This window comes from Sus scrofa, chromosome 2 (assembly GCF_000003025.6).
Source record: "Sus scrofa isolate TJ Tabasco breed Duroc chromosome 2, Sscrofa11.1, whole genome shotgun sequence".
Taxonomy (NCBI): Eukaryota; Metazoa; Chordata; class Mammalia; order Artiodactyla; family Suidae; genus Sus; species Sus scrofa.
The window spans coordinates 6,560,211-6,573,322 of NC_010444.4; the positions used below are offsets into that span (position 1 = coordinate 6,560,211).

At 54.4% G+C, this 13,112-nt stretch overlaps 2 protein-coding genes across 5 annotated transcripts; one reads left to right on the forward strand and one right to left on the reverse strand.

Moving 5' to 3' along the window:
• Positions 334-12,251, reverse strand: KAT5 (lysine acetyltransferase 5). Of its 4 annotated transcripts, NM_001243915.1 has the most exon segments (14): positions 4,122-4,670; positions 4,763-4,844; positions 4,968-5,127; positions 6,968-7,061; positions 7,138-7,278; positions 9,538-9,627; positions 9,709-9,957; positions 10,429-10,503; positions 10,607-10,681; positions 10,772-10,927; positions 11,200-11,336; positions 11,423-11,491; positions 11,817-11,883; positions 11,983-12,008. In NM_001243915.1, coding segments are annotated over 14 exon segments (1,542 nt in total). In that variant the 5' UTR covers positions 11,995-12,008; the 3' UTR covers positions 4,122-4,535.
• RNASEH2C (ribonuclease H2 subunit C) lies at positions 2,883-4,071 on the forward strand. Its single transcript, XM_005660692.2, has 4 exons — positions 2,883-3,129; positions 3,320-3,504; positions 3,584-3,703; positions 3,945-4,071. The coding sequence occupies exons 1-4, from the start codon at positions 2,958-2,960 to the stop codon at positions 3,969-3,971; spliced, it is 504 nt and encodes a 167-aa protein (XP_005660749.1). The 5' UTR covers positions 2,883-2,957; the 3' UTR covers positions 3,972-4,071.

Genomic DNA, 13,112 nt, shown 5'->3' on the forward strand with positions numbered 1-13,112 from the left:
GACAATTTCAGGAACACAACTGGAGTTCCCATCGTGGCGCAGTGGTTAACGAATCCAACTAGGAGCCATGAGGTTGCGGGTTTGATCCCTGGCCTTGCTCAGTGGGTTGAGGATCTGGCATTGCCGTGAGCTGTGGTGTAGGTCGTAGACTCGGCTCGGATCCTGCATTGCTGTGGCTCTGGTGTAGGCTGGCAACTACAGCTCTGATTAGACCCCTAGCCTGAGAATCTCCATATGCCACGAGTGTGGCCCTAGAAAAGACCAAAAAAAATAAGAATAAACACAACCGAAACATTCAAAAGGTTAAAAAAATTCATTATTTAATAGTGATACTTTTTTTTTAAAGGTCGCCATTGGAACATGCCAGGGAAAAAATTTCAAAAACAGAAATACAAAGAAAGTGTCAAGCAATTATTTTGCCTTTCTTATGCTCACTGTACCAATGGACAACCAAAGAGTTGGTGAGCATTTTCTTTATAGAAGTATTACAGTAAATAAAGATAAATAGAATATCCGTTTTGTAACTCCTAATGAACACCCAGCTTTGTATGAGTCTGTTCTATGAGACTACTTATCAAAATATATCAAAATTGGGTATCTGAACAAACAAACATTAGAGAAGAGTTAAGAAATCAAAAAAGAACGAGTACTGCAAAAACTAAAGACATAAAAACAAAAGGCTGAGGAGTTCCCTTTGTGGCACAGCAGGAACAATGAGGTTTTGGGTTCGATCCCTGGCCTCACTCAGTAGGTTAAGGATCCTGCATTGCTGTGGCTGTGGTGTAGGCTGGCAGCTGCAACTCCAATTAGACTCCTAGCCTGGGAACCTCCATGCCAGGGTAAGGCCCTAAAAAACTAAACTAAACTAAACTAATAAAATAAAAATAAAAGGCTGATAAATTTGACTACAAAAAAAAAAAGTCTTCTGTGTAACAAAAATGACCTATACACAGGTTTGGAAGACAAATGGCAAACTTGGATAAAACATCTTCAACACATTCAAGGAAGGGTCAAAGGATTAAGTAGGTTAAACACACACACTCCCCCAGAAAAGCTCTACCAAGTAATATAAAAAGTGTACTCTTAGGAATCATTTTAATCTTTTTTTTTTTGGCTTTTTGCCTTTTCTAGGGCCACTCCCGGGGCATATGGAGGTTCCCAGGCTAGGGGGTCTAATCGGAGCCGTAGCCACTGGTCTACGCCACAGCAACGCAGGATCTGAGCCACATCTGTGACCTACACCATAGCTCAGGGCAACGCCGGATCCTTGACCCACAGAGCGAGGCCAGGAATCGAACCCGAAACCTCATGGTTTCTAGTCGGATTCATTAACCACTGCACCACAACAGGAACTCAAGGAATCGTTTTAATCTTTTAAAGTTTTTTGTTTTAATTTTTTACACTAAGAATATACCATTGGGGGGAAAACTCAAGGAAAAAATCTAGAACCCACTGCACCTGGCGTGGATTGAACCTGCATCCTGGCACTGCAGAGACGCTACCAATCCTATTGAACCACAGAGAGAATTCCAGAGCTCACTTCTTCTAAGGGCACTAATTCCACCCTGAGGCTCCATTCCCTTTGGGCTGCCTGCAGGAAGTCCTTAGCACTTATTGGACACGTGTCGGCTGTTACTTTTTGACTTTTCGTAGCTGAATGGAACACATTAAGAATTCTTTCCAGGGAGGAGTTCCCTTCGTGGCTCAGTGGCTAACGAACCCAACTAGGTTCCATGAGGATCTGGGTTCAATCCCTGGCCTCGTTCAGTGGGTTAAGGATCTGGCGCATTGCCTTGAGCTGTCGTGTAGGTCACAGATGTTGCTCAGATCCCATGTTGCCGTGGCTGTGGCTTAAGCTGGCAGCTGCAGCTCCAATTCGACCCCTAGCCTGGGAACCTCCATATGCCACAGGTGTGGCCCTAAAAAGCAAAAAAAAAAAAAAAAAAAAAAAAAAAAAATCTAGGGAGAGACAAGATTAAGATGGCAAGATAGCAGAGCAGAAGGACTGGAACTCACCTTCTCTCATGAAAACAACAAAATTACCACCAACTGCTGAACAACCTTCAACAAAATAGACTGGAAACTACCAAAAAAGATATCCTACCCCAAAAGACAAAGAGGAGGCCACATCAAGATATTAGGAAGGGCGATTACTCAATATAAACCTCATACCCATTGGGTGAGCGGCCCACAGACGGGAAAGTAACCATATTGCAGAGGCTCACCCACGGGAGTAAGAGTTCTGAGCCCTACATCAGGTTCCCAACACCTGGGGATCTGGCATTGGGAGGAGGAGCCCAAGGAGCATTTGGCTATGATCCAGCAATCCCACTCTTGGGCATCTATCCAGAGAAAACCATACTTGAAAAGATACATGTAACACAATGTTCATTGCAGCACTACAGACAATATCCAAGACACAGAAGCAGCTTAAAGATCCATCAACGAAGGAGTGGATAAAGATGTGGTACATATACACAATGGAATATTAGCCACAAAAAGGAATGAAAATAATGGCATTTCCAGCAACTTGGATGGACCTAGAAATTACCATGCTAAGAGAAGTTAGACAGTGAGACACTAACATCATATACTATCACTTATACGTGGAATCTAAAAAAGGGGTACAATGAACTTAATAACTGATTCACAGACTTTGAAAAACTTACGGTTACCAAAGGCCTCAGGTTGGGATGGAATCTGGGTTTGGGATGCAAATGTTCTAAAATTAGGTTATGATGGTCGCACAACTACAATTATAATAAAATTCATTGAATCCTTAAAAAGAAAAAAAATCTAGGACCTGAACACCGGTGGACAAGATTGCAGAAGCCTCAAAGAGGGACTACGCTTCCCAGGAAGCTCTGGGCTGAGAGTCCCGGGCCTCCCGACAGGCTCTGCGCGCTTCACGCGCCAGCTTCGGCCTTAGCCAGCGAGCGGCGGGGTGCGGCCGAGCCATGGAGAGCAGCGACGAGGAGTCGGTGCACAGGCGCCGCGTGCACCTGCGCCCTTTTACGCTGCGCAGTCCCGCCCCCGTCACGCTGCACCTTCTGCCCTGCGAGGTCCCGGTTAGCCGGCCCGCCCCGGTGGGGCGCTTCTTCACCCCAGCCATCCGCCAGGGTCCCTACGGTGAGCGCTCGCGGCGGGACTACGGCTCCCGGCAGCCCCCGCGCCGGCGTCGGGCTCTCCTCGGCAAGGAGCGGCGCGAGGGCTCCCGGGGCTCGTGGTCCACCGGAGGTGGCGGGGACGGCTGCTCCCGGGCTTGCCCCGCTAGGCCTTGCATCAGGCGTCACTGTGGCCCTGCGCCTGCCTCTTCCAGGGCTGGAAGCGTCCTTCCGGGGCCGCAGTCTGCGCGGCGAGGAGGTGGCGGTGCCGCCCGGCCTTGTGGGATACGTGATGACAGAAGAGCAGGGAGAGGTGTCGGTGGGGAAGCAGGACTTCTCGGAGGGGTCGGAGGAGGACCACGAAGTGATGGAATCCCCGGAGACGCTGGAGCGGGACTTCGTGAGCACCGGGGTATAGGGTTGGAAGGGAGTGCAGGCGGGAGCGGCGGCTCGGGTGCTGAGCTGGGACCCTTCCCCAGGACCGCTTTATCGGCGCCACAGCCAGTTTCAGCAGCTTCACCCTGTGGGGCCTGGAGACTATCCCTGGTCCGGATTCCAAAGTGCGTGGGGCCCTAACCTGGCCCAGCCTTGCTGCAGCGGTGAGTGGATGGATGGGCCCTTCCCTCCCAGGCTCCCCTTCAGAGTTGTTTGCTGAATCTTGCCCTTGAGTGGACTTGGGGCTTTGGGGCTGGGGAAAACACTGGGGCAGCATGGCCTCCCACCACTCTTCCCTGTCCTGTCTATGATTCTGAGCAGTTGGATCTCTGCCCTGAGTATCTGGGCCAGCTAGTCACTATACTGCAGCAATCCGATAGTAGGGATGATTTCCTCCTGTTGCAGATTCACGCCCAGGTACCAGAGGACTGAAAACCAGACCTTGAAACTGAAAGCCACTGATCCCTTCACTCCAGTGAACCCCTTCACTTTGGGAGCCTTCGTCACCCCAATAAAGGCGCTCTTCACAGAACCTGTGAGTGTGCCAGTGCTGTCTTCTCCCACAAGAACCTTTCATGGCTCTGGCCCATAGAAACAGTTTATTGCCAGGGGGCAGTGGGGCAAAAGAGGCCAGAATTTTGCAGCCAGTACCTCCCCCCCATTCCTACTTTACAAAAGAAAATTGTACAGCCACCAGCCCCCTGTACAGAGCACCCCACCCCCTATCTCACTGTACACAGCTGCCTGGCTCCCTCTGGTCCCTGGTTCACAGCAGGCCTGGGCCTGCAGCCAGCTGACCTTGGAGTTGACCTGAGCCCTGAGCTCTCCTTGGTGCTAGGCACCAGCTGGCCTTTACCAGGCCTGTCCTCTCCCTGTGGAGCTGTCCTCAGCCCTGTCTCCCCTTGCTGTGCCTCTTGGAGACCCCAGTGGGGGCGGGATAGGCTGTCAGCCCCAGTTCTGCTGGCTTTGCCGGCACTGCTAATGGGCAGTGCCTGGTCACCACTTTCCCCTCTTGCTCCAGTCCTTGGGAGTGAAGTGCAGACACTTGGAGTCGATCCGAAGAAGCCGCTTGAGCATAGCCCGTTCATGCCCGTCCACGATGTCCTCCGACAGTGTGAGGATATACTGGCCCTGGACGGGAGACGGGGCCAGGCAGGTCAGCCCGAGCAGGGCTTGCACGCTGCTCCCCTGCACACACCTGTCTCCCCTGCCTGCCTCCCTACCTTGTAGTAGTTGATGAGGTTGAGGTACTGTAGAGTGGAGATGACGTCCTCCTTCTTGATGCTGGTGATTTCACTGATCTCACTGTGGAGGGGCAAAGACCAGGTTTCCCGGGGCTTCATCTCTGCCCCAGGCTCCCAAGGGCCCGAGGAGTGAGAAAGCCCAGGAATATGCCATGCACCCCTAGGTAGGCAGGGCCAGGCTCACTTGATGGTGATCTGCGGCCTCTCCCCGCTCTCCGACTTCAGCCCCATCAAGATCTCCAGAATGGTCTGGGACCAGTAGCTTCGGTAGGATAGGAGGCCAAGGTCCGAGAGGGGCTTCTCAGGGGTCCCTGTTTTCCCTTCCACTTTGGAGAGTTCATAGCCTAAAGCAATGGAGCAGGAGAGGGTGGGTGAGCGATCCCAGCGTTTTGCCACCCTCTGTTAAGAGCACAGGCTGCAGAGGGAGACTGCCTGGCTCCCACCCTGGGCCTGCCAGGTGGTGGTTCTGTGGCCTGGATGCATGGCTTGTCTGTTCTGTGCCTCAGTTCCTAACAGAGGACCAGTGACCATACTCTTCCGCTGTGTGCTGAGAGGTTCAGGTCCAATCACCTAAGAGCCAGCGAGGGCTTACAGCTGGGGTGGGGGAGTACAGAGGAAGTGGCTTGTGGAAAGAAAGTGGCTCCAGCTTTCCTCTGTCATGCTAGACTCAGCCTGGACGTGTGAGGAGAGAAGTGGGCAGGCCCCACCTCTGGTCCGGGCCTGAGGGGACGCTTGGATTCTCAAGTCAAGTCAGTTCCTGAGAAGCATCAGCTGCCCTAAGACCAGGCTGGCCTGACTGGTGGTTGTGAGGAAGGAAGGAGGGGAGCGGCAAAGCGCTCCCCCAGGCAGGGAGGCCAGTCCTCGCCAGGGGACTGCCCTCCTGCCACCCTTCCCTCCCACTCTGACGGCTCCACCCTCCTCCTCTACCCTGCTGACCACTGGGCACTGGCAGGCGGTTCCTGGTGAGACCCTGAGGCCTGTGAAACTGCAAGTGGCTTCACAGCTCTTGGACAGAGGCCCTGAGATGTCCACTACTTCTAGAAGCCCTTCTTCACCCTCAGCCAGAACCAGCCTTGGGTGGATGACGGCCCCCTGGGCTTTCTCTCCAATACATCTTTCTCTGCCAGTCTGAGCCCCTTGCCCAGCTTCCTGTGGCTTCCATCATGCAGCCTGTTGGGGAGGACAGAGAGGCTGGTGTCTGCAGAGCAAAGGGGCACACAGAGTTCTCACCCTCTGCACAGAGGGTCCTGATGGCTCAGTGGGGAAGCCACGCCTCTCCGGAGCTGCAGGAAGCCCCCCCCCCCCCGCCCCGGGAGCACCCACCCACCCTCTGGAGCTGCCTGGAATGGGGCTTCTGGTGTCCCTGTGTGCTCCAACTGGGCACAACTCGGCACAGCTCCTTCACGGCTCTGCCCACATCCCATCTCCCCTGAGGTCTGAGCCCCGAGGTTTAGACTGAGTTTCTTTCAGCTCTGCCTGTTTCTTTCAGCTCTGCCTGTTCTACCAGGCTGAGGGCTTCCTAAGGATGTGACCCCATCATGGCATCTTTCTACCAATAAATTTCTCAAAGAGACCAGGACTGGGATCAAGCCAAGCCTCCAAATGACTATACAGCTTGGGCTTCCCTCCCATCTCCCAGGTCAGAGGCTGGTGATCCCAGGGTTCAGACAATGGTGAGCTGAGTGGAATGAGGCTAAGAGACGACTCGTACGATGAGGGGCAGAGGCCAGATCCCCGTGAGTCAGTGCTCACAGCTGCCTGCTAAGCTCACAGCCCTTTTACAGGACACCTGCTGCCCCGCGAGGCTCAAGACAAGTGGGGAAATGCACCACAGGAACTTGGGTGACCGCGCAGGACCGGAGAGTTGAGCAAGAAGAGCGGCTCACTCGGCTTCTGCCCTGGCCCTGGGCAGGAGCACATGAGTAAGATCTGGGGAAAGTGCTTAGAACCTTGGCCGAAGAACCGGGAGGGGCTAAGAACCTGGTCCAGGCAAGCAGGGCAGTCACCCTGGGACGGAGAGAACCTTGGGAGAGTCCCATCTTTTATTTCTGGCCAGTTCCCCTGGTGACTGGGCTGCCCAGCCGGGGCTGAGGCCCAGCACTGGACATCTGTCTAAGACACGGACGGGGCCTGGGCCTGCCGGATCCCACCCCCACCCAGCGCCCCAGCAGCACGGGTACTCACTGAACTCGATCAGCAGCTTGCCGTAGCCCCGGCGCTGGTAGGGAGGCAGGGTCAGGATGCAGGCCACGTTGTAGTCTTCCGTGGATTCCTTTTCCTGGAAAGGGGGCAGGGTGTGAAGGGAGGGACCCAGCTGAGGGCAGGACGGAGGCACAGCCCTGGGGAGCACTCACCTTGGAGAAGTAACCCACAATGTGGAAGCCCTTGCAGTCATACTCCGTCATGACGTAGAAGAGGAAGGGGTCCGTGTCATAGTACAGCGTCTTGTGGTCGAGGAAACACTTGGCCAGAAGACACAGGTTCTGAGAGTAACTCTGCAAAGGGGAAGGTCTGTCACCACCTTGGTCCTCCGCCTTGAGCATGGCTGTCCCCCAGGCTGACAGAGGATGAGCCTTCCTGGACCCCGACCCAGTCCACGGGTCAGGCCGTCCCTGTGCCCAGGCTTCCTCAGTGTCGAGGAGTCTGCGTACCGGCTCCGTGATGACGTCCAAGCTCCGCCTCCCTGGTGAGCTGGGTGCACTCCCCCTGCTCCCCACGCCTCGGTGTGACTCTGGCTTTGGAGGCGACCAGCGCCCTCTGCCACAGTTAACGGCGGTCAGCACACTTGTGCGTCGCAGTAAAGACCGACCAGGGCTTACAAGAGGAACTCTTGCTTGTGTGACAGTCTTAGGACTCTGGCTGTCAAAAAACACCACACTGCTCTCTCACCTACAGTTACACCTCCTGAGAACTGAACAGCTCTTCTACAAGAGGAGCAAGAAATTCCGGAATTTAACAAAATAACAGCCTTAGATGTTCCCTTGTGCAGCAGGTTAAGGAAGTGGAGTTGCCCCAGCTGTGATGCAAGTCGCCGCTGTAGCTGGGGTTCAATCCCTGGACTAGGAACTTTCACATGCCAACAACAACAAAAACAAAACCAGCCTTAAAGGCCACCCCAGCAAAATAATTATTCTCGTAACTTTACTTCTCACAACCTTCCTGCATTTCGGATGTGGTTTTTTGTCTTTTTAGGGCTACACCCATGGCATAATGGAAGTTCCCAGGCTAGGATTTCAATCAGAGTGCCAGCTGTTGGCCTATGCCACAGCCACAGCCACACCAGATCCAAGCCACTTACCCCACAGCTCATAGCAACGGGGCCAGGGATTGAACCCACATCCTCATGGATACTAGTTAGGCTGTTACTCCTAGCCACCACTCCTCAAATACAGCTTTTTAAGCACTGGCTGGGCAGGGCCACCTGAATACTCAAACCCACACTTCATACACTTAACTGTGTTTAAAGCAGCATCTTCCTCCCAAGCTCCCGTAGCACCCAAGTGAGCGCTCCCCTCTGCCAGTCAGGGTGACTGCCTCTCCCTCCCCACTCGTGAGGCCCCGGAACGGAGGCATTTCACTCCAGAAGGTCCCGCCAGGTTACTCCCTTCATCCTCCCCACAGCCAGACGAAGGCAGGTTAGACGCCCCAAACCTGCGGTGTCCCCCACTTCCTCCCCACCCTCACCTCATCCTGTCTGCCCTTCAGCTGGAAGGAAGGACCCTCACCTTCCACACTGTCTCTGCATAGGTGGACCCCATTTATTGCATTTCAAAGATAATGCACCTTTTTTTTTTTTTTTTTTTTTACGAGTTAGAGTTTATGCTAACCCTGGATTGAGCAAGTCTATCAGCGCTATTTTTCCACCAGCATTTGCTCATTTCATGTCTCTCTATCACATTTCAGTAATTCTCGGAATGTTCCAAACTCTCGTTGTCCGTTATAGGGATGTGTGAACAGTGACTCTCACTGTCATCACTGTCATTATTTTCTTAGACACTCCTGTATCCCTTTGTGTGTATGTGTGTGTGTGTCTTTTTGCCTTTTCTAGGGCTGCTTCCTGTGGCATATGGAAGTTCTCAGGCTAGGGGTCTAATCAGAGCCGTAGCCGCCGGCCTACACCAGAGCCACAGCAAGGCGGGATCCGAGCCGCGTCTGCGACCTATAACACAGCTCACAGCAACGCCGGATCCTTAACCCACTGTGCAAGGGCAGGGACCGAACCCACAACCTCATGGTTCCTAGTCAGATTCGTTAACCACTGTGCCACAACGGGAACTCCGACACTCCTATATATGTAATAGACTGCAGCGTAGTATAAGTATAAATCTTATTTGGAAACCAAAAAAACTTGTGTGACTGCTTTATTATGATATTTGCTTCATTGCTCTGGTCTGGAACTGAACCTGCAGAGCCATCCATTCCTCCCCTTCAGAACCCATGGTTTCGGATTCCTGTACCCCCCTTACCCAGGCTCAAAGGTCCCCTCCTCTGGATCCTGATAACTCACACTTTGTCTCACGACATGTATCACGCTAGGATCTAAGAAGCCCCTAGCATGTCTGCCTTCTCCTGTGAGCCCTCAGCAGAGATCCTGTCTAATTGCTGGTCACTCTGTATCTCCCACACCTGCCCTAAGTGAATAAATGGGGTGAATAGATCTGTTAGCCAAAATGGTCAGTGCTTTCCTGAGCTGGAAAAGGCCACTCACTTGACTCCCTGCACCAAAGACTCCCCACGGCCCCTGAGCCACTGACCTTGTTCTTACGACCATCGATCTCAAAGAAGGAGATGGTGCCCTTTCGGTAAATCTCGTTGCCTGGAGGATGTCGCAGGTCACACTTGGTCTGAGAAGGAGAGGAGAATCAGGGGCAGGGCCAGGGCAGGGCAGGGGTGCTAGGAAGGCGGCCTCCTGGGACCCTTCCTACCAAGTGACGCTGCAGACACTTGAGGCTTCGGCCGTACTTGAGGCAGAACTCGCAGAGGTAGAGGACGGGCAGGGTGGTGAGCTCCTGCGGGTACGGGGAGAAGTACCACGGCTTGAGGCGGTGCCGGCCCAGCTCGATGCACTCAATGTTCTTCATCCGGGTGACGATGTCGTCGTGGCTGCGGTCAGACACCAGGCTCCCAGTCATGCGAGGAGCCGAGGGTATTCCGTCTGAGCTGTCCTGGGAGTCCTGCCCGGGGCCACGGAAAGACGCCAGGTTACAGGAGACAACTCAAGCAGGACACTCTCTGGCTCACAGCCCTCCCACGGGTTTCCTAGTGGGGAAGATACCATAACCCCTACTTTCCAGTTAAAGAAACCAAGACTTGGACAATTTTCATTGGAAACTGGAAAAGATGACCCAATGCTTGATCTGAACCAGTTCTGCCTCACTCCTAATCCCAACACCACCTCAACCCAGCACACTCTGTTCATCTTCCAACGAGTCACTGAACTCTCTGCCCTGCCTACGTCCACTCCTTTTTTTTTTTTTTTTTCCTAGCTACAACATGCAGTGGCTTGATGTGGGAATCTCAGTTTTCAAACCAGGAATTGAACCCAGGGGCACAGCAGTGAGCGCACACTGATTTCCAATTGCTACCCACCTAGGGAACCCCCTGTCCCCTACTTTTCACCCCGCTTCCCTCTTCCCCAGACCCACCTCGTCAGTGCCCAAGCAATTTGATTTTCGCTTCCGCCCTGGCTGAGCTGCCACTGCCCTACGGGCTGATCCATTCTGAAGGTGAGATGAAAGAAAAAGGAGTAGCTGTGAGATGCACCTGAAAGGGGCTACCAGAAGGTAGAAGGGGAGGGAAAAAGAGATGGTTTGGGGGACTCACCTGGGGAAAAACTGAGGCCGGGGCTGTCTCGCTGGGCACCGGAGTTGCTGGTGAAACCACCTCCACCTTCCGTTTCTGCAGAAGAGAAACCAAGAAAGGTGGGTCAGAAGGTAGGGAAGGTGGGACCTGAGAGGAAAGCAAGGTCCCTGGAATTGCTGAGGGTACCGTTGAGCGGTGGTTGGGCTGCAGGCAGGAGCTGGAGGAGAGCGGCTGGTCGGGCTCGCCACCGGGAATGGCCTCCCGCTCCTTGGGCAGGTTGAAGCGGAGTGTGATCTGGACCGGGATTGGCAAGGTCTTCCCGCTGGCCTGGGCGGAGGCCGGCTGTAGAGATAGGTCCAGGGTCTTCCTCTGGGGTGGGGATGGTGGTGGGATGGGGAAGGGGAGTAGGGGCCCCTCAGTGTGTAATGATCAAACCCCGCCCCTCTCAAGGACGCTGGACTCTGGAAGCTACATCTGCAATTTGGCCCCCATCCTTTGCGAGCTGAAGCCAGGGTGGGAGGGCACAGCCTCCTGCCCAGCTGGGAGCCACTGAGGCCAAGAGATGAGAGAAGTAGGAGGCAGGAGAGAAAAGTTGAAGCAGGGGACCTACTCACCACCTCTCTCTCTGGAGAGCCGGGGCGGGACCCAGGAAGTCCGTTCTTGGTGGGGGTCTTGGCCTCTTTCTTGGGGAACTGGATCTTCTTTAGGTCCAGCCGCTCATGAGTCACCCATTCATCCAGGCGTTTGTTGACTGCAGCAGTGGGGATGGCTCAGGAAGGAGTGCCAGAGGCTGCCCCCCGCAACCCTAGCCCCACCTCATCCCGGCCCAGAACTCACAGTCAATATAATGGACGTAAAAAAGCTTCCGGCCACTGATGTCCTTCACGCTCAGGATCTCGGCCAGGGCTGTGGGCACAGCACAGGGAACGGCCTTAGAGCGGCCAGGCCATGAGGCTCCGCCCTTCTACAACCTGAACTCCACCTCCAGGCCCGATCCCTGAGCCTCAGCACTTGGAAGCTCTCGCCCAAGCCCCCATTAGTCACCAAGTGTCATTCCCTTCTCCAAGCCCCGCCCTGTCCATCTCCAGCGGCTAAAAGCCACGCCCCTCGTGAATATCTGCGCCCCGCCCGCCCCAAGATTCTAGAGGCCCCTCCCCCTCCCTGGGGTTCGCTTGACTCCCCCCGCCCCTCGCCCTCAGGTTCCTTAGCCCCGCCCCCCGACGTCACTCACGCCACTCATCTTCGTTGTCCTGGTTCCGCCGCAGCACGGGCAGGCGGCAGCCCTCGATTATCTCCCCCTGGGGAGACAGCGCGGCGCCAGGGTCGGCTACTGGGGGGCCTCGGGCTCTACCCACCTCCCCTGGCTCCCTCCGCCCCGCCCCGGGCACCGGACTCACCACCTCCGCCATCTTCCCTCCCTCCACTGCCACTTCCGGCCCCTCTGGGAGACGTCACTTCCGGGACCGAGCACTTTGTAGGCCCAGGTCTCTCCAAACCGGCTTCAGGAGAGGACCCTGGAGAGACCCCGCAACCCAGCTTGCTCATGGAGCCGGCCCGTTTGGCTGGCGGGGGAATAGGGTACTGTAAGTCTCAAACCAGGTCTTCGGTGGAATCCCCACAACGTGCACAACGATTGGAGGAAAACTGAGTCCGTCACGTGACGCTCACCGGGTGCGACGCCGGTCACGTGGGACTGGTGTTTGCTTCGCCGGCGGCCGGGTTTGGGCGTCTCCTAGTGGCCGCAGGATGCGTCTCGGGGAGTGAACTGCGCGTGCCCGGCTGGGGGTTGGGGCGGGTCTTGAGGGTTTGAGGGGCTGGAGAAGTGGGTGGGACTTGAGGGACTTAAAACCCTCGCCAAGTTTGTGGCCCTAACTCCTTGGGGTTGGGAACTCACGGAAGGTTTGTAGGTTTGTTGTTTTGTATAGTAGGTTGCTAATTACAGGAGTAATACATCATTCATGCATACATTCAACAAATGTGTAGTAAATCACCTGCCACGTACCAGGCACTGTTCTAGGAGCCTGGAATACCTCAGTAAATAAAGAATTCCTTTTTTTTTTTTTTTTTTTTTTTTTTTGTCATTTTGCCATTTCCAGGGCCGCTTCTACGGCATATGGAGGTTCCCAGGCTAGGGGTCGATTCAGAGCTGTAGCCGCCGGCCTACACCAGAGCCACAGCAATTTGGGATCCGAGCCGCGTCTGCGACCTACACCACAGCTCAAGGCAACACTGGGTCCTTAAACCACTGAGCCAGGCCACGGATCGACCCTGCAACCTCATGGTTCCTGGTCAGATTCGTTAACCGCTGAGCCATGATGGGGACTCCCAAGGATTCCCTCCTTTTGTAGCTTACCTTCTTGGAGGTTGGGAGGGAAAAGAGGGGCATAGGTAACACCTGGTTAATAGCGTTAAAAAATAAATTATCTAGTCTATTAAATAATGATAAGTGTTTTGAGAAAGCCCCCTCAAAGAAGAAAAAAAGCACCAGGTGAAGGAAAGGGCCAGATAGGCAAAATGGCCAAATCCA

Bases quoted from the DNA above. Each gene is read 5' to 3' on its own strand.
- KAT5 (XM_005660640.3), bottom strand. From the start codon at position 11,994: ATGGCGGAGGTGGTGAGTCCGGTGCCCGGGGCGGGGCGGAGGGAGCCA. The intron at 10,928-11,199 runs GTGAGTAGGTCC...CTATCTCTACAG, and splicing joins GCTCTCCAGAGAGAGAGGTG to CCGGCCTCCGCCCAGGCCAG. The intron at 7,062-7,137 runs GTGAGTGCTCCC...CCCCCTTTCCAG, and splicing joins TTGTGGGTTACTTCTCCAAG to GAAAAGGAATCCACGGAAGA.
- RNASEH2C (XM_005660692.2), top strand. From the start codon at position 2,958: ATGGAGAGCAGCGACGAGGAGTCGGTGCACAGGCGCCGCGTGCACCTG. The intron at 3,130-3,319 runs GTGAGCGCTCGC...TGCCTCTTCCAG, and splicing joins CATCCGCCAGGGTCCCTACG to GGCTGGAAGCGTCCTTCCGG. The intron at 3,704-3,944 runs GTGAGTGGATGG...CTCCTGTTGCAG, and splicing joins GGCCCAGCCTTGCTGCAGCG to ATTCACGCCCAGGTACCAGA.